General features: G+C 34.5%; 1 protein-coding gene across 1 annotated transcript in view; it reads left to right on the top strand.

The window, feature by feature from the left end:
- The window catches only part of DHFR (dihydrofolate reductase), a 31,959-nt gene extending 27,175 nt beyond the window's left edge, over positions 1-4,784 (top strand). The window contains exons 5-6 of the mRNA XM_031966994.1: positions 1,051-1,166; positions 4,565-4,784. Coding sequence (XP_031822854.1) covers positions 1,051-1,166; positions 4,565-4,643 — 195 coding nt within the window. The 3' untranslated portion in view covers positions 4,644-4,784. The remainder of the gene's footprint in view (positions 1-1,050; positions 1,167-4,564) is intronic.
- The last annotated feature ends 16,187 nt before the right edge of the window (positions 4,785-20,971 follow it).

The raw sequence follows: 20,971 nt of genomic DNA, 5'->3' as shown, positions 1-20,971 counted from the left end.
CTAGAATTTCTAAAAGAACCAGAACATTTTTCCAATCATTGCCTAAACAAAAATAAAAATAAGAAACTCTTTTAAATTCAGTTCTAGAACTTTTCTATTCCTACAGCAAATAATGCTATTTGACTTATAGATAGATTGAAGTCAGGAAGATCTGAGTTCTGGCCTCAAATATTTACAAGTTGTGTGACTGAACAAATCACTTAACTTCTGTTGGCCTGTTTCCTCATTTGTAAAATGGATATAATAATAGTAGCTATATCCCAGGACTATTATATGAAAAAAATATTTGGAAGATGCTTTTTAAACATTAAAAAACTGTATAAATGCTGTCATTATTATGAAGCACAGGCAGAAAAAGCATGTAGCTCATTGAAATCACAGATAATCTGGAAATTGTTGACAAATGATTTCCCCTTCCTTTCTTCCTCTACTTTTTGGAAACAAGTAACAAAATGAGTTGTTTTTAATTTCATTTTTTTCTTGCACCACAAATAGAAGTGTTTATAAAGCATGATGCTGGTCAAAAGGTCAAAAGATCGCTGGTAGCTTCACATTCTTAGCATTAATATTGCTTTAGCCATAGCCAGTGCTAGCATAGCACCAACGTAAGGAAATATGAAACCATAAGTTAAGACATTTAAATAGAGTACTTTATAGATCATCACCAATATGTGTCTTGTCAGATATTTAGAACTGTAGATAAGATCGTTAATACAAACCCCTCACCTCTCACCAAGTTACATTCTTCTTTAGTGTCTTTGGTTGTCAGTCACTTCAGTCACATCTAATTCTCTGTGGCCCCATTTGGTGTTTTCTTTGCAAAGATACTGGGAGTGGTTTGCCATTTCCTTTTACAGCTTATTTGACAAATAGGAAAACTGAAGTAAACAAGATTGATTTGCCCAAAAAGATGAGTCTTCCTGACTCCAGCCCTGATGCTCTATCCACTGTACTACCTAACTGCCCAGTGATTTATTCCCAATACCACTCCCTCAGGTTGTATTAGGTAGCTAATCCATTTATTTCGTTATTTTTGTCTTCTTTTCAAAGGAAGCAATGGAGAAACCTGGTCATCAGCGACTGTTTGTGACAAGAATTTTGCAAGAATTTGAGTGTGATACATTTTTTCCAGAAATTGATCTAAAGAAATATAAACTTCTCCCAGAGTAAGTTATCGTCTGAAGACTTTCTTGAACTTTACACTAAAGAGTAATTGAAAGCATGTTTTATCTGGAGTTAGTTTTTCTTGGTTTTGGCTTTGATGTGAATTTATAATATATATACATTAATATTTTGTAGCCTATTCTGTTCAAGTCAAAAATATTTATTAAATACCTAATATATGCAGGTCAAATAGAAGTTCATTAAAATCATTAAAAATTACTGATAATTTTATGATCTTATATGATTGATTTTTATATAACTCAAATGAATAGTGACTATATTATCAAGCTACTTAGAGCAATTACATGAAATTGTTTGTGTCTTATATAGTCTTAAAAGAAAGTTTTCTAAGGAGTATGTGTGCATGTGTGTTATTCTAATCTGTTACAAATACATTTAATATGTGTATGTATATCTTCTGAGTCTCCATTTAGTCAGTTCATTCAACGGACAAAATACTAAATGTGTGTGAGGCACTCTCCTTGTTGCTGAGGGAAAAAAAAGTTCAAAAATAGATCCAAAATTTATTATATGAAAAAAATATTTGGAAGATGCTTTTTAAACATTAAAAAAACTGTATAAATGCTGTCATTATTAGCACCAAATAGCACCAAAAATAGGTCCTGTGAAAAAAATTTAGGAAACAGTCATCAACATTATAGAGATTAGGGAACAGTCAGGGGAGGCTTCATTGACAAGGTAGTAACTCAAATTTGGACTTGAAAGAAAGGAAGGTCTTTTTTGGCAGAGATTGGCTGTAGATGGTGGTTTCATGAATGACTGGAGGTGGGAAGCCACTGAAAGACTTTGAGCTCAAGAGTTATATGTGTGTAAGGAAATATGGATTGGAAAAGCTTTTTATAGCTTTTACTAATCTTAGATCAACTATTACAAGAAAGTGAAACATCTTCAACTTTCTTTCATTGTTCATTCCTTTTCAGAGTTTGATTCTTTTCCATTTTTGATTCTATTTTTAGGAGAAAGGTATCCCCTTCAAAGTAATTCCTTAAGAAACAATATATTTATTCCAGTAAGGCTATAGTTACTGCCTATACTTTTGGACATCATCTTTTGCAATTTCCTTCAGAACCTGAAGCACATCCTCTTGACTATATTTAGTGGTGGCAGATATTTAAACTGTGAAAGGCAAATTTGATTCTTGGAAATAGCTAAGTTATTTTAGCCAAGTCTATAAAGAAATGGTAAATGATCAGTCTAAACAGTTCCATTTTTTGTTGTTTTTGTTTCTGGGTGGTACACTGAAACAGTTTCTAATTTTTGTGACTGAAGGTCATTCCAAAAAAATTATTCCAAAAATGTATAGGCTCCTAAGGTCTTTTGTTTTAAAAAGAGAACACAGGTTTATACTTTCTCCAAACTCATCATTATTATCTAAGTCGTTGTCAAATAGTTTTCTTGAGCCTTGACTTCATAATTAGTATTTCAAATCATTCTTACTTTCATTGATGGATGGAAAAAAGGAAGTTGCTGGGCATTTTTTAAGTATTCTTGCAAGTTATTGGTCCTGCCATTGAGTATTCTCAGCATAGAGATCATAGAGTCATAAGCCACAGGGATTATAGAGATCATGCCATCTAATTCTTTTAAATCATATTATCTTATTTTCTGTTGTTTCCCATTGCTGACAATGATACCCAGAATCATTTGTGATTTTTAGTTTGGGGTTTGTTTACTTTTTATTTTCAACACACCAACATTTATTTTCTCTCTCCCATCTCCATCCCCTTCCCTGACCTCTCTGCAGTAAGAAAAAGAAAACCAAAAATCTTGTAACAAATATGCATAAACAAGCAAAACATTCCCACATTGAAGAATTAGGCATATATTTTTATATATGATCAATCTGTCACCTCAGTCAGTATGGGAAATATTCCTCATCTTTGGTCTTCTGACTTTTTGGTTCAATAAATAACCCTGTTAACCAACTTCTTACTATTTAAGTGAACCATTTATACCCCCAGGTATTTTCTAGTATTTCCTTTGTGTTATAAGATTTTATGCCATTGTAATTTTTGATAGTTCTCATAATAATACATTTCTTCTTCTTTTTTTTTTATTTAATAACCTTTTATTTACAGGTTATATGCATGGGTAACTTTACAGCATTAACAATTGCCAAACCTCTTGTTCCATTTTTTCACCTCTTACCCCCCACCCCCTCCCCCAGATGGCAGGATGACCAGTAGATGTTAAATATATTAAAATATAAATTAGATACACAATAAGTATACATGACCAAAACGTTATTTTGCTGTACAAAAAGAATCAGACTCTGAAATATTGTACAATTAGCTTGTGAAGGAAATCAAAAATGCAGGTGGGCATAAATATAGGGATTGGGAATTCAATGTAATGGTTTTTAGTCATCTCCCAGAGTTCTTTCTCTGGGTGTAGCTGGTTCAGTTCATTACTGCTCCATTGGAAATGATTTGGTTGATCTCGTTGCTGAGGATGGCCAGGGCCATCAGAACTGGTATTGTTGTTGAAGTATATAATGATCTCCTGGTGCTGCTCATTTCACTCAGCATCAGTTCGTGTAAGTCTCTCCAGGCCTTTCTGAAATCATCCTGTTGGTCATTTCTTACAGAACAGTAATATTCCATAATATTCATATACCACAATTTATTCAACCATTCTCCAACTGATGGGCATCCATTCAGTTTCCAGTTTCTAGCCACTACAAAAAGGGCAATACATTTCTTCTTAGAACTGACTTCCCGAATAGTACCATTAGCTATCCCTTCTAGCAAGTTTTTAAAATACCAATTACAAGAAGGTCTTTAGTTAAATTCAAGCATTTCAGTTTACTTGTTTTATTATTTAAATTTCTTGTATAAAAAAATCTTACATATTTTAGTATGATTTTTATGATATATCCCATATGTGTCAGCAGCCTTAAAAACATGATTTTCTTGAGTTGAGTTTGTCATCAAAACTTCTCAGATCTAACTAATAAGGTCATTCTCCCAATTTCTAATTTAAAAGGTTCTCTGCACTGTTTTTCATTAAGTTTTTCTTATCAACAGGCTAGTTTTATTTTGGCTTTGGTAGCACCTATCTCTTTTAAAGACACAGTACGGATTCCAAAATATCCCCCCAATTTCTGATAAGTATAAAACCTACTTATCAAACTATATCATTTAATGCTAACTCTTGCATTTTGCTTATAGAACAAGTAGTTACTTAAGTCATGATAAGTTCTTTGTTGTTAGTACTCTTTGAATCTGTTGCTGATTAGAAAGAAGGAAAATTTAAGATTGTGGTTAAGCTAAGCTGTTTGTTGTGAGTAGTACTAATTTTAACAGACTTTCTTTAAAGAGTTAACATTTTTTTGAGGAGGGTCACATTATTTATTAATACATATACCTTTCTCTTTCAGATATCCAGGTGTTCTTACTGATATCCAGGAAGAAAAAGGCATTCAGTATAAATTTGAAGTATATGAAAAACATGATTAATTTGAAAAGCTTGAAGACTGCTGTTTCCAAATAATTTTTTCACTAAAAATTAAGTATGTGTGACATTAGTCTAAAAATCATTCATAGAAATGTTTCTTTTTATTTTTAATGTACCAATAAAAATTTATTAAGCACCTACTATGTGCCAGGCACTGTATTAAGCTCAGCGGACACAAAAAGAGGCAAAAGACAGTCCCTATCCTCAGAGGGGTCATGATGGAGAAAGACAACATGCAAGCAAATATGTACAAGTAAGTAATAGACAGGATAAATAGTAAATAATTAACAGAAGAAGGTACTAGAAATAAGGGAATGAGGAAGGCTTCTTATAGAAGGTAGGATTTTAGTTGAGACATAAAGGAAATTACAGTCAAAAGAATGAAGGACAGCCAGAGAAAATGCCAGAGGTAAGAGTATCCTGCTTATGGAATAGCCAGGAGGCCAGAGTCATCCAATTGAAAAATATATGTTGAATATAAGACATAAGAAGACTAGAAAGGTAGGATGGCCTGGGTTATGAAGGACTTTGAATGCCAAACAATGGATTTTGTATTTGATCTTAGAGAAAATAGGAAGCCACTAAATTAATTAAGGGGCAGAGGAGTGGGTGGAATTTGCTATTTAAATTACTTTAGTGACTGAATGGCAAATGGATTGGAGTGGGGAAAGACTTGAAGCACATAGACTTAGCATCATACTATTACAGTAATCCAGGAAAATTATAGTTACAGGAATGTACATGAAAATAATAATGAAATAATTGAAATAATACTGGGAAATCATAATGACCAAGTTTAGCTTCAAAGAAAAGTAATGTGAAGCTACCTCCTCCAGATTCTCTGCATAGTGGGAAGCTATAGGTGAGGAATACTGATAATAACCAAACTTTTAACATATTGGTTAATTTTAATGTATTGCTTTTCCTTTTCTTATCTTTTATTGTAAGAGATGTCTTTCTAAGAGGAAAAGGAAATCTGAAGTGTGAGAAAAACAAAAGAACAATAAGAAAAATTTAGATAAAAACAAAACCAAAAAATACTATTTCTCTTTAAGAAATAGCAAATATACTCACCCAATAAGTTGAGAGTTAAGAAAGGCTTGAAAAAAGGCATGTGGTGGAAAGGTTATCAAAGGGATTAGAGAATAGAAGCAGATCTCGGAAAGGGATTCCACACTCTGAGTGCCATGAAAAAGCTAAGCTCAAAGAAGGTTTAAGGTCTGATCCTTAAGAAAGAAAAAAAAAAACAAAATAAGAAATGATAAATATAGAAATGCCTGTGATACAATATGACATCAATAATGTACATTTTAAAATCCATTAATTAGGAGGCATTATGGTGCAATGGAAAGGAAGTTGTATTTAGACTTGGAGGATGAAGGATTTGAATGAGATGTTTCCTAAGGTCTCTTTCTGCTCTCAATTCATTTATTCTATGGTCTATAATACTATTAAAAAAAAATATTTAAATTGAACTGTGTTAGTCTCTCAAATATGAAGTATCACTTTATAGATCAACACTATAGTGTGTTAACTTATAAGGGGAAAGAGAAAATACATAAAAGCAAACCAAGACTGCAGTGTATTTATAATTTGATTGATGTGGCTTCTTTCTTGTGTATAGATCACAAGTTACCCACCCTTTCTCTTTCTGTGCTATTTTTGTCCAAAATCTTCCAAAGGTCTATCTAATTCTATCCAATGGACTATATGTGCCTTCCATTTAATCTTACATTCCATGGATACCAACTCTTTTAAGGTTTCCCCTGGGAGGTAGGTGCTATTATTGACCCCATTTTGCAGCTGAGGAAACTGAGGTAAATGGAGGTTAAGTGACTTGCCCAGGTGACAAAACTAGTAATTATCTGAGACATGATTTCAATCTAGATCTTCCCATTTCCAGATCCAACAGCTGGATTCCTCTTTCTAGCTAGATAACTTTTCCTTTTGCTGTCATTAATTTCTGGATGATGTCCTTTATGTGACTTCTTACATATGTGTCATGATCAGTAATATGCTATACTCATAACTCACCATGTTTCTCTCAGTTCTTTTTCCACAGTTTGGACAGGCCAAACTCCTTTGAGTGATTGCAACTCCCTGTTTTTGTACCCTCACTGGTGTTTCTTTTTAGCTAGCCATTGAATGTGGTTGTTTCTCTTGATTACATCTTCCAAGGAATCTTGAGTGATCTTGATATTGAATGGAAAATGACATCGTTGTAGAAGAATCTATAAAATGGCATTTTGTTCTATTTTATTGAATGCTTTTTTAGTAATAAAAATTTAAATAATAATCACAATGAAATTTTATATCTGTTTCAATTTGAAATGGTAAAGATAACAATTTTGAAAGTCTTCTTGTTTCTTGCTGACTTTCCCCATCAAAAAAGTTATCCTCAGTTGGTTTATAGAGGCCCTCAAAAAAATTTTGTGTAGATGAGAGAGTAAGCATGTGGGTCAGTATTTGTTGAGTTTCTCGGGCACTTTTTTGGGAGAGGATAGGAAGGCTGAAATCAATAAAATCTGATATTTTTCCACACTTGTGGTATCTTCCCCTTTAGATAACTTGATGCCTTCACAATTGTATCATATCTAGCTTGATCTCATCTTTATACACTTGATCCAACTATCAGCTTTTCCCATCATTGTTCTCTTTAGTCCTATTTTTGTTTCCTCTGTAAGTATTTTGGGACTGTGATGTTAAGGTCCAAGAGCAGGATTTCTAATATCCTTGATGGGGAAAAAAATGTTTATTGTAATCATTTTTGCAGATCTTTTCTACTTTTCTTCCATTTATAAGTCTTTTTTATTCTTGAATGACTGAGATAACTTTGTCTATTTGGTCATCTTGCCAAGCTTTCTTTAGACTGATTTGATTGTGTACTACTTTTCTGGACTTTATGAGATGATGATGCTTAAAATTGTCTGACACCCTTTGCAACATTTTATTAAAAAGTTTCTATTTTAATTCAGTGTTGCCTTTGGCAGTCATCTTTCTCCCTTCTCCAAGTCAGATGTATCCTAAGGCATTTTCTATATTCTTTTCAACTCCTTTATTGAAGCAATTAATTTACCTGAGTTTAACTGGATAAAGTTATTATAGTCTGTGTCAATATAATTTCTATTATACATCTTCAGTCTTCAATAGATCATTTTAAATCAGGTTTAAATCTTAATTATGTATTATTTCTTTTTCTCATTATTGTCTTTTGTGTCTATATATTATAAATTCTGATTTTATCTCTGATAATGTCAGTGGTGTTATACACAGATAGATGACTCAAGAATAATTCCCACAGAAATGAGTATGGACCACAATATAACATTTCCACTCTGTTATTGTTTGCTTGCATTTTTGTTTTTTTCTTCTCGGGTTATTTTTACCTTCATTCTAAATCCGATCTTTCCTGTGCAACAAGTTAATTATAAATATGTATACATATATTTTATTTAACATATACTTTGACATATTTAACATGTATAGGACTTATGATGACCATGTATTTTAAATACAGGACCCCAGCCAGCAGTCTCTCCCTGCCCCTCTGCCTCCACTCACCAAAATCGCCATTTCCTATACAACACATCAGGACTTGCACAGAGAGTGGGCGGGGGCCATTAAAGAATGGCCAAGCATATATATTAATAGAGTATGGTCCAATTACTATTTAGCCTCACGTGCTTGGGACCTCAGTGCATCAACTCGAGCTTCAACCCATTACAAGGATTACCTGCCATCTAGGGGAGGGGGTGGGGGGAAGGAGGGGAAAGTTGGAACAGGTTTTGCAAGGGTCAATGTTAAAAAATTGCCTATGCATGTTTTGTATATAAAAAGCTATAATAAAAAATAAAATTAAAAAAAAGAATAATTCCCACATCCGTAATAGATCTTTTCTTGTCTGTCAAAATGTAAACAATTTCACTTTTTCTAAATGTTTTTGTTTTGTGCTTGCTATGTCTAATTCCTACTGATCCTTTCTTTTAAAAAAAGTGCATTAACAGAGGTGTAAAACTTTTGAATAATCTAAAGGTATTGGGCTTTGTTTCTTTCTTATAAACCATATTATCTTATATATTTCACCCCATCACCTTTTCCCACATTTACATTGAAGTTGCTAAATATCAAAGAATATGTTGATTTGATTAAGTGGGTCTTATGAGGTTCTACATAGAATTTCTCTACTATGTCATCCTCAGCACTTGATGGTAGTATATAACTGCAGTTATTTTAATATTGATCTTTTTGCAAATATTTACTAGTAGCACTGCAATATATGATAACTAAATGTCCCTAGGAAGTATCTCTTGTAGCTTTGTAGAATACAATAAAACCCATTTGACCAATTCTTTTATTTACTTTTCAAGGAGTATCTGAGCTATCCTTCAATTTAACCATAAGTTCCTTCTTTCTTGAAGTTTTGTTTATGGTAAAGGTGTCAAAAATAATAGGATTTGGCTTCTCTTAGGGGTATATTTATTTGGTCATTGGATATTGTTAATAGGTTAAAGGTTATTGTCATTCTAAAAATTATGATTCTTAGAACTCTGTCTCCTCCCCTCTCCCCATTTTTGTTTTTTTGATTTTTTTTGATACCTTGACACTAACTATAGAAGCAAAATTAATAGACTTCTACATAAAACACACGTATCTTTTCAGGGGTTTCTGTAATGAAAAAAGTTCATCAAAGATAATATAAATGCTGGAAGGGATATGGGAGAACTAGGACTCTTAATACATTCATTGTTGGTGGAGTTGTGGAATGATCTGACCATTCTGGAGAGCAATTTGGAATTATACCCAAAGGGCTATCAAACTGCATACCCTTTGACCCAGCAGTGTTTCTACTGGGCTTATCTCCCAAAGAGATCTTAAAGAAGGGAAAGGGACCTGTATGTGCAAGAATGTTTGTGGCAGCCCTCTTTGTAGTGGCAAGAAACTGGAAACTGAGTTGATGCCCATCAATTGGAGAATGGTTGAATAAGTTATACTGTATGAATGTTATGGAATATTATTGTTCTATAAGAAATAACCAGCAGGATGATTTCAGAAAGGCCTGGAGAGACTCAGATGAACTGATACTGAGTGAGATGAGCAGAACCAGGAGATCGTTGCACACGGCAAGACTATGATGGTCAACTATGAAAGAGCTGGCTGTTTTATAACAAAGAAGTGATCCACACCAATCCCAATAGACTTGTGATCTGCATCCAAGAGAGTTGTGATTGAATGTGGATCACAACATAAGTATTTTCACTTTTTTTGTTGTTGCTTATTTTTTTATTTCTCATTTTTTTATCTGATTTTTTTTGTGCAGCCTGATAAATGTGGATATATATATAGAGAGAGAAGAATTGTACATGTTTAACCTATATTGGATTACTTGCTATCTAGAGGAGGGATTGGAGGGAAGGGAAAGAAAATTTGGAGTACAAGATTTTTCAAGGGTGAATGTTGAAAACTATCTGCATGTATTTTGAAAGTAAAAAGTGATCACTAAAAATTTAAAAATATATATAAGCTAAAAAATAAAGTCCATCATCAAATACGATTAGCCTGAAAACTACAATATTACTTTATTTTTCAGGACCATACAAGAAGCCTTTACAATATGGAAGAACCTCCAAGTTTGTGCTCAGTTGCAATTGTATTTGAAAGCCCAAGATTACATCCATGCTATGATGAGTTAGAGTAGGTTTTTTGTGGAAGACCAGATCATCTCTACTGACTAAACAATAACCAGGGAATGTACATTTTTCCATTAACAAATAGCCTGCTCATTCAATTCTTTACAAAAGTATTTACTCAGAAGGTAAAGCAAGAACAATAATACAATTTTCTACCAATAAAGCTGAGGCACACTTCCACCATTACACATGTAGTGTCTATAAGGAAGAACAGACATAAATGTAAAGAACCATGGCATAATTATAGGGAACACATGTAGCCAAGGCAACTCCTTCAGCTCTGAAACTACAGATCTTGATGTCCTTTCTGTCTCAGAGACTATCATAAAATTTGCTGTTTTGACTTCTTTATAGGACTGGTGACTCCATTGCTAGTTCAGGATGCTTCTCTGCTGGGCTATAAAAATAATGCTTCATTGTTGCCAAGAGAGAACAAGAGATAATCGTATCCCATGATATGCAGAAGTTTCTCCAATTTTCTTTCAATTGGTATCTAAAGTCAATCCAGAAATAACTAAAGCAGCATGATACAATGATAAAAATCCCAGCCCTACTTCAAATCCTAACCCTATAATTTACTATCGATGGGACCTCAGTCAAACCTAAATTTCTTCATATCTTAAATGACCAGATTTACTAAGTAACTTTTTTTGGCTTTTTTTTAATATTCACTTTTTAAAATTTTGAGGTCAAAAATTCTCTCCATTTCTTCAATTTCTCCACCACCCACTAAGAAGGTAAGCAATATGATAATTAAGTAACTTCTAAGTGCCTTTCTAGTTCTAAATCAAAGAGCTCACAACTATATGTAATGTGAACTAAATATAGTAACAGTCTTGGTTCCAGAGCATTTATAATGAAACAGATTATGCTGAAATTTTTTAGTTTATTTGATTTTTATAGTTTTTCTGTTTCCTCTATATCAGTCATTTATTGTCTGGCAAAACATCTGCCTTACCACCTACCAATTTGTTCTTTCTAATCTTTAATGAGTTTGAAAAATAGCCAAACAAGCTTCTTGGAATCATATTAAAAATAAGAATAAGTAGGTTTTGAGTGAGGATGGCAATTGTCATGTATGATTAAAATTAGAATAACGTCTTTGAAAGGAAGGATGGGAAATATAAAAGGCAAGTCTTTCAATATCCTCCATGCTTGTAAGGATATTTCTGGTGATACTTCTAACAAGAGTGGCCACTTACCTAGAGCTTCCCCCATTGCCAAAGGAAAATTAGAGAGTAAACTATGGTTGTTCAGCAGCTGTATCCTAAAGATAACTGGCATACTATTCCTAAAACAGTATTCTGAAAAATAATGCTAAAGGAACTGCTTGGGACTTTCTGTGTGGCATTTGGGAAGCCATATTGGATTTTGTTGGAACTTTTTGTACAGGACAATGGGAGAAACATTGAGAGATAATTTGCTTGGTCCTAACCAGGAGCTCTGAAACCTTTTAAAACTTGAAGATCTTTCATCCTTCTGTTCTCCCTCTTCCTTTCCCTTTCCTTCTTCCTGCATATGGATAAGAAAAAAAAAATCATTCCTGACCAGGAATTTGCAGATGTGTGGATTTTAAATCACCAGCTTAGAAACATTTTCATCTAACAATTCAGAAACCTGAATGGAAATAACAAACATTTTTACTAATCAATAACCCAAAACACGTGTAATTTTTTTTTTATTATTATAGCTTTTTATATAAAAAAAAATGTATGGGTAATTTTTCAACATTGATCCTTACAAAAACTTCTGTTTCAACTTTTCCCCTCCTTCCCTCCACTCCCTCCCCTAGATGGCAGGTAGTCCCAAAAAAAAAACCACATGTAATTCTAATGAATATCTTCCTAGTTTGATTGTTTCTCTTTCAGGGAAGGTCTTCTTTTCCCCAAAGATGATTTGATCCCAGTGAGAAAGACAGGCACAATGTTTTGTTTTTTAGTTTATGGGTATGCCCTCCTTACCATTTCCTTCTTTTTTTTAGATTAAGCATGTGCAGTTCTTCTAAACATTTCCATATTTGTCATGCTGTGCAAAAAAAAAAAAAAAAAATCAGATTAAAAGGGAAAGAAACACAAGAAAGAAAAACAACAGCAAAAAATGGTTAAAAAAAAAAAATACTATGCTTTGATCCACATTCAGTCTCCACAGTTCTCTCTCTGGATGTGGATCCCACTTTGCATCTCAAGATTATTGGAATTGCCTTGAATCACCTCATTGTTGAAAAGAGCCAAGTCCATCACAGTTGATCATCACATAATCTTGTTTCCATGTACAATGTACAATATTCTCTTGGTTCTGCTGCTCACTTCATTCAGCATCAGTTCATCTAAGTCTTTCCAGACTTTTCTGAAATCAATCTGCTCATCATTTCTTACAGAACAATAATATTTCACTACATTCACATACCACAACTTATTCAGCCATTCCCCATCTGATGAGCATCTGCTTAATTTCCAGTTCCTTGCCACTACAAAAAAAATTGCCATTTCCTTCTTTAACAGTTTCAATTCAAGATAAATATGGAAAGGAGACATCAGGTTTAAGCATTTCTGTGGGCTTTTTCAGGAACCACAATTAAAATAGGAATTAATCTTCCTTTTTTTCCCCCTTACCTTCTCTGCTTTTAGTCAGACAGAATGCACAGATGTTTATAGCTTGGAGAATGCTGCTTTGGAAAATCAAATCTTAAAAAAAAAAAAAAAAAGGCTCACTTTCAGAATTGAAACTTTTGACAAGAAATTGGATGTTATTTGTCAAAAAAAAAAAAAAAAGTTCACTTCTTTTTTTATCGCCTATGCTTGTTAGTGATTTCAGGGAATTGTTGATTGTACGATAGACTTCTTCACTCATTTTCAAAAATGTGACTCCCTCCCCTCCCCCCAGCAAGGTAATCATAGAGCAGAGGCATCTTTTCAGAGAAATGTGGGAGTGAATGAGCCTCTCTGTTCCCTGACACTGTGTTCCTGGGCCTTTCAAGCACATGTCCATTCATCCTATGAAAAGCTCTAAGTACCTGCTATTAGTATTTATAGAAGCTGCTTTCTCCCACAGCTAGGTAAAGTGGGATGGGGAGGAGAGCTTTCAGCAGTCTGGTATTTTAAATTTTCAATGTAAAAATCTGAATCAAGGAAAAAGGACAAAAAGATAGAAAGGAAGACACCAATCAAGTAAACAAGAGCCCCTAGAATTGTCCTTGAGCAGCACTATTAAGTGTGGCTGGGTCCTAATGTTCTCATCGGAAACCTGCGTAAGCAGCTAATGGAGAGAACAATTTGTACCTGGAAGGTTTATTTACTGTTCCACATGTTTAAAGGGACAAGTGAGAAGGAAATTATTGATAGGCTGCTCTCCAGATCAGCCTTCAGACTGGAAGTTTTTAAAAACTTCGTTCACATGGCTTCCATGGAATGAGCAGGGAAAACAGATGGAGCCTATGAGCAGGAGCGACCTCACCTCCTGAGCCTGGTGAGTGAAAGAGAAAAAGCATAATTAACTTCTCTAAGGATCTGCCATTGATAGGTTTAACTTGAGGATTTAATCAACCTCCCATACCATTTACAAAACTACAGTGTCTTCGCTACCATCAAAATCCATCTAAGAAACTGCACTTTCAGTGACCCAAAGGAATTTACTAAAACAGACAGCCCTGATGTAGACAGGGATGTAGAGCCAATGCAGAGAAGAGGCTAAAAAGCCACAGTGGAATATTTATCAATAATTCAGTCCCCAGATATTTAATGACTGTGAGGAATACAGTAGTATCCCCAACCTGCTAAATAAAAAAGCCCAAAGAAAGATCCAAACCCCTGAGTCACCCTGTGAATGAGACCTGCAGTGATGACCAAAGCTCCCCTCCTCTCTTCCAGAGCAGGGAATTGGATGTCAACCAGCAGCTGATTCCCCAGCAATATTTCTTTGCCCACTAATAATCCTCAGCACTGTGCCTAGCACATAGTAGGCACTTTAATAAATGTTTACTGACTTACCCCCTCCCCAGGTCTAAGATGTTCCTTTTCTCCCAAAACATAGTCCTGCTGAACCCAAATAAAAATTTTCCAAAAACTCTCTGGACATTGCTGATTAAGGTGCCCCATTCCCTCCAGAATCCTAGGAGAGTATACAGTTTCACCTGGGGCCCCAGCAGACCAGATGTGTGTTTCCACCATAAACCTCAATTACCCTTCCTATTTTATGCTTCAATAAAGCAAATTTGCTTTACTATCCTTATGTTAAATTACTGATTCCCTAAACCTTTCTCTGTCTGCATAATACAGTTAAGTACTATGTGCCAGGAAATGTGCTGTGTGCTTGATATATAAAAATAGAGATAAGGCACTGTCTGCCTTCAAAACAGCTTACATTTTATTGGTGAACCCAGTACATGACTATATAGATATATACAAAATGGGGCAGCTAAGTGATATAAAGTGGATAGTGGATAGGGTACCAGGCCTGGAGTCAGGAAGACTCATCTCTCTTGAGCTTAACTTTGGTCTTAAACACTATGTGACCCTAAACAGCTTACTTAACCCTATTTGCCTCAATTTCCTCATCTATAAAATGGGCTGGAGAAGGAAATGGCAAATTAGTAGCTCTGTCAAAAAAAAAAAAACCCAAATGGGATCACTAATTGGACATAATTGAACAACAGCAAAATAGAAATGAAGTAATGGGATGGGTAAAATATTAGCAATTATGGAGGAATCAGGAAAAGCTTTACAAAGAAAGTGAGATTTCAATTGAGTCTTGAAGGAAACTAGGGATTCCAAAAGATGGAGGTGAGGAGAGAGTCTATTCCAGATATGGGGGATGAAAAAATGGGAGGACCAAGCATGAGAAGTAGTAAGATCAATTTAACTAAACTGTGGGCAACTTGAAGGGAAGAAATTTCTAAGGCTGGAAATGGAGTTAAGAATCAGACTGAAGAGCTTATTATAGCATAACATTACAACCAAGTGTCAAAGCAGTGGGGGAGTTGGGAAGAGCAGAGAGCATGAAGAGAATACCATCAGACTCTAAATTCCAATGCAAAAGTCAGGGCCCAAACATAATAATCACTTCTCCATTGATCCATGATGGAAATATTCATAGAAGTAGCAGAATTTCAAAAATCATATAATTTGGTGGAGAGTTGATCAAAATTGGTTAACTGGAAGGTTCCTGTGCCTTAGGAAAAAGGTCTGAAGAATCATAAAGAGATTCACCGAACTCCCCTGCCTTCTAGCAGTAAACCTGGAGCTTTGTTTAAAACAGTATTACAATCTTCTCAAAAGACTTTGAAGATGCAGCATCGAGGATGAAGCCTTTCATTTACTGTTTTAGGGGTGTGTGTGTAAGCTCCAGTACTTAAACTACACATTAATTGATTGATAGAGGAGACTCACGTTTAGAACACTGACAGCCAAATAAAATCTTATAGATGGAACTGATGAGCCCTTATGTACTTAGCTTGGATGGTTCTCAGAATATTAGTCTGGTGCAGGATTGTTGCCTTTGCAACATGGAGAACCTGCCAACACTTCTCCACTGGAGTAGGTTTTGAGAACCAGAGATGTCCCCTACACTTATAATGTGGAAGGTTCCAGGGGGAGGACTGCCAAAGGATGGGCAGATGGGCTTGAGCTGCATCTGCATCATCTCATCAATTCAATGAACTCCAGATCTGTTTGAGTAAGGCATTCAGAAGGCACCTTATACCTTCTGCCGATTTGCTTTGACTTTCTTTTTTCTACAATGTTATTTTGGTGTGACAATCATCTAAGTCAGCTGACAATAATCTTAACACTGGGTTTTCTGTAAAAGCTTAGACAGCTAACAGCTTTTCACACTCTGATTATTAACTACAAGAACCAAAGCTATAATTATTAGCTACAAGAACTATTTCCATGGGTCACTGAAATGATTATGAAGTAACTGTAAGCTCCTACATGCACATCTGAAGGCTGTGAAGAACCACTTAACCAGCTATAGTGCTATCTCCTAGGAATAGTATAATAGCACTGGTTCACATCAACTCTAAAGAACTGATTATTAAAACTTCAGGGTGAGCAATCACACCTCAGAAATTGGCAAAAGCCACAAATCAGGATTTGTTTTATTGTTTTGATTGAATTAAACTTAAAAGTGTATTGTAGGTATTTTTCTCTCCTGGATAACTGTTTGTTAAACATTTATCAGCACATTCTGCCTAGGAGTTATCATTAAGGCTGGCAACACTGGATAAAAGCTACAATATTTTACCCCCACCTGACTTACCTATCTTGATAATTAATACAAAGTTGCTATTTGGTTTGGGTTTTTTTTTTTTTTAGGATAACCTTTTGCAAAATTGAAATTTTGCAAATATTTTCCTTAGAAATGATTAAAAGTGATAATATATGTAAAGACCATAGGACTACTCCAGGGTAAAGGACATGGTTCCACGAGGAATTTAGATTTCTGATACCACAATTAGATCTGTATCCCAGAGAGATAAAAAAAAAAAAAATTAGAAAGGAAAAGGGCCTATATGTAGCAAAAAAACTTATCACAGCTCTTTTAGTGGTGGCAAAGAATTGGAAATGGAGGGAATGCCCTTTAACTGGAGAATAGCTGAACAAGTTGTGATATATGATTGTGATGGATACTATTGTGCTATAAGAAATGCTGGGCAGGATGCTTTCAGAACTTGGAAAAACCACATGAACTGAAATAAAGTGAAATGAGCAGAACCAAAAGAATATCATATGATGATCAAGTGTGAATGACTTGGCTAGTTTTAACAATACAATGCTTCAAGACAATTCTAAAGGATAAAGAAAAATGCTAACTAACCACCTTCAGAAAAAAAACTAATAAAATTTGAAGTATTTCTCTTGGGGATTTTTAAAATCTATTTTCTTTCACAACATGACTAAATATGGAAATGTTTCTCATATATATGTATAACCTCTACCAAATTGCTTGCCTTCTCACTGAGGGACAAGAACAGGGGAAAAGGGAGACAATTTGGAATTCAAATTTTTAAAAAAATAAATAAATGTTAAAATTTTATTTGACATGTAATTGGAGAAAATACTAAAATAATTTTAAATAAAATATATACATAGTACATATATGTACTATGTATATATTTTATTTAAAAATTATTAGAAATAGCCAGATTTTTTTTTTAATTTATGACAGAAAAAAAAAATTTACATTTCTGAAAACACACCTTGAGGGGAAAAAAAATACATATTATGTAAAACTTTAAACCATCTGAGCAGAGAATAAGAATGATATAATTAATATTAATGCTAATGAGCTACTCAACTATCAATTATTATAATTCTATCAGAATTTAAGCCTAATAACAGAATAACAATTTTAAGAAGCATCAAATAATATAATTCTGTGCAGTTGTGAAGGTCCATAGGCTTGAAAAAATGATATAGCAAATTGTATAAGACTTTGAAGGAAACCACATATTATTCATATAAATATCTTTTCACTACTATCGTTGCATATAGTCATAGCTATTTATTTTCTACATATACACACACAATAAGGCTAAAGTATGAATTAACAAAACAATAAATATGAAATAATTAAAGCATGAAATTATAATCCATAATTCCCTTTATCTTTTCCAAGATTTTGCTAGATAAAGCATTAAAGCATGAAAAACTAAATAGGGGACAGCGTTGGTTACTGTTATTATTAGAATGCTATCTCAGTATATTTTGCTTAGAATAGTGATTATTAAAGGTTAGGGCTCATGAATTCACGAAAGCAGATATTCACAGATTACTTTGAATCCATGATAGTCATCCTTCAGGTAACCCAACTTGCCAATACAACTTGGAGATTAGGGTAGCCAAAACTGTCACATGTCAGAGATAACTAAAGTAAAAGATTCATTTCAAATTGTTTAATTCAACAAGCATTCACTAAGAGCCAGACAGGATAGAAGGCAAGAGTAGAGGAGTGCATCTGGCACCAGCTGAACCATGATGGATAAGTGAATTCTTGTTACCATAGAATTCATTTGCAACTAAGACCATTTAATAAAGAAGGAAGGACAGTGAAAAGGAAAAAACAGGCATACACTGCTTGAAAAGTACATGGATTTCTAACAATTGTTATAAATAGCATTTGAGAAAAGTTAAAGGAGCTCAGATCTGTTTAACTCAGAAAAGAAAGAAAATTTGTTTTCTTTGGGAATACTTTGCAGGCAGCAAAATGGGGTAGGAATTGATGGTTCCAGTTTTCTGACTTCCCTTCTTTTTGGAATAGTTTAGCACAGTGCCTGCCACTTAGCAGGTGCTTAATAAATGTTTATGGGCTTATTAGTTACAAGGTTCTCACCTGTGCTACCCCTGAGCTTCAGGTTAAAGGGCCAATTGCTTTCACTATTCAGTACAGCCATGTCCATGGGGTATCTAGCTGATACCCTCTCCTCCTAGGGAAGGGAAGAATTGAAGCTTATAGAATATCAAAGCTAGAAGGGACCTCACAAATTGTTTAGTTTAACAAGATGAGGAAATTAAAACCAAGAGAAAGAATCGATTTGCCTGAAATTAAATGAGACCAGGATTTTTGAGAAAATTCATCAAGAAATCTTTTAATCCTGCTATAGATAAAATTTGTATCTTGATAGAACTGGTATTCAGTGCTTTTGAAACAGAGGTAGGATTCTAGCTAAATGGAAGAATGAGTCATTGTGAATGAGTCCAGTTTATTTAGATCAAAGCTTCTTAAACTATAGGTCATGACCCCTTTGGGAAATCATGTAATTGAATTTGGGGGTTGTGAAAATTTTGGTGATAGCAAAATATTCTGCCAAGATTTAATTCTTTATGTAAAAATAAACAAGCACATCCATCTCATTAGTATGCAAATTTGCTTTCATCTTTAATAAGTGGTATACCAAAGAATTGTTTTAAAATAAATTTCTTTGTAATTTATTAACGGTAAGAGTTTGATTTGTATACCTAGTTTATAAACCTATATTTCCAGGCTTGAGTAAAAATTTCTGGGGCAAAAAGATGTGATGAGTGGAAAAAGTTTAAGCCCTGATTTAGATCACCTGAGAAATAATAATATGTCAAATGAGCCAAAACAAAGAACAAATAAATGCCATCTAGGCAAATAATCTAGGAAATTTCTAGGAAATCTAGGAAAATAATTAAGGAGACTGAATATAAATCAACAAAAAGTCTATGTTCACTTTTTTGTTGTTGTTTTTTTAATCTCTCCCATGGTTTTTCCCTTTTGCTCTGATTTTTCTCTTCCAATGTAATTTGTAAAGCAATGTGTATTAAAAATAAATAAATTTATTAGGAAAAAAGTAGGGACCTGGGAGAAGGATATGTCAATAAAACATGGCAGATTGTCTTAGAGGTAATAAGATAATTAACAAAGCAAGATTTAGTGGAGCAAAAAATCAAACTTAGCAATTACAATTTTAAATGTAAACAGTGATTTGCTCTAGTTCACATAGAAAAATAAATATTAAAATAAAAGGAAAGGCATAGGGACCAGACCTGTGATTTCATTGATTTAAGAAACTCTCAAAAAAAGACAGACAGAGACAGAGACAGAGGAAGAAGAAGGAGGAAGGAAGGAAGGAAGGAAGGAAGGAAGGAAGGAAGGAAGGAAGGAAGGAAGGAAGGAAGGAAGGAAGGAAGGAAAAATAGTGATAGTGAATATCTCAGGCAATGCAAGTCATTCCTGTTATGGTCTTAGAAAGTTGCCTAGAGCAACTGAATGGTTAAATAGTTAAAAGACAAGCCCAGGTTCGGTGAGTCCACCATATCACACTACCTCAGAAACTTGCAATAAGGACTTAAAAAATCATCATCCAGCATTATGCTGGCTGAAAAAGTCCTAGTCATCGTACCACAACATATGCAAACTGAAATAACCAGCAGGTGACTATATAGAAATTAAACCTAGCAGCCATCGACATTAAGAAGTCTGAGAAGCAGGAGACCAATAAATAATGCTCAGCAGAGACAATGGGTCTGGGGGGAGAAGAGATGCAGTAGACATAACAACAACAATTATATAATACTATATGTCAGGTGCCATCTTTTACAACACTTGATCCTCACAGCAATTCTGGAAGATAAATGCTATTATCATCCCCATTTTACAGATAAGGGAATTGAAGCAAACGGAGGTTAAGCAACTTGCCAAGTGCTGTTTTTCAGTTGTTTTTCAGTTGTGGATGACTGGTTTGGGATTTTCTTGGCAAAGATCCTGGAGTAGTTTCCCATTTCCTTCTCCAGTTCATTTTTTGCAGATGAAGAAACTGAGGCAATCATGGTCATGACCTGCCCAGGGTCACACAGCTACTTAGCGTCTGGGGCCCAATTTGACCACAAGGAAGATAAGCCTTCTGGACTCCAGAGCCAGGCTCTGTTCACTCCTCCACCTACCTGCCAAGGTTACAAAGTCAGTACTTCCTGACTCCAAACCAGCATTCTACCCCCTGTACAATCCTAGCTGCCCTGGCTGGGTATAATGACACCACCAGAAAATACCAGGAGCCCGGAAACCCCACCTATCTACCTGGCCTGTGTCTGCTAAATTGTGCCCTTCAAAAATATTCCCGAGTTGCATGGGCTCCTGGGGTGTGCGCTCCCTGGCCATACATATTCGTTGTCCGTGCCCTCCAC

This window comes from Sarcophilus harrisii, chromosome 1, assembly GCF_902635505.1.
Source record: "Sarcophilus harrisii chromosome 1, mSarHar1.11, whole genome shotgun sequence".
NCBI classification, from domain to species: domain Eukaryota; kingdom Metazoa; phylum Chordata; class Mammalia; order Dasyuromorphia; family Dasyuridae; genus Sarcophilus; species Sarcophilus harrisii.
Note: the sequence above shows the minus strand (reverse complement) of the source record. Positions and strands in the feature narration are given on the sequence as shown.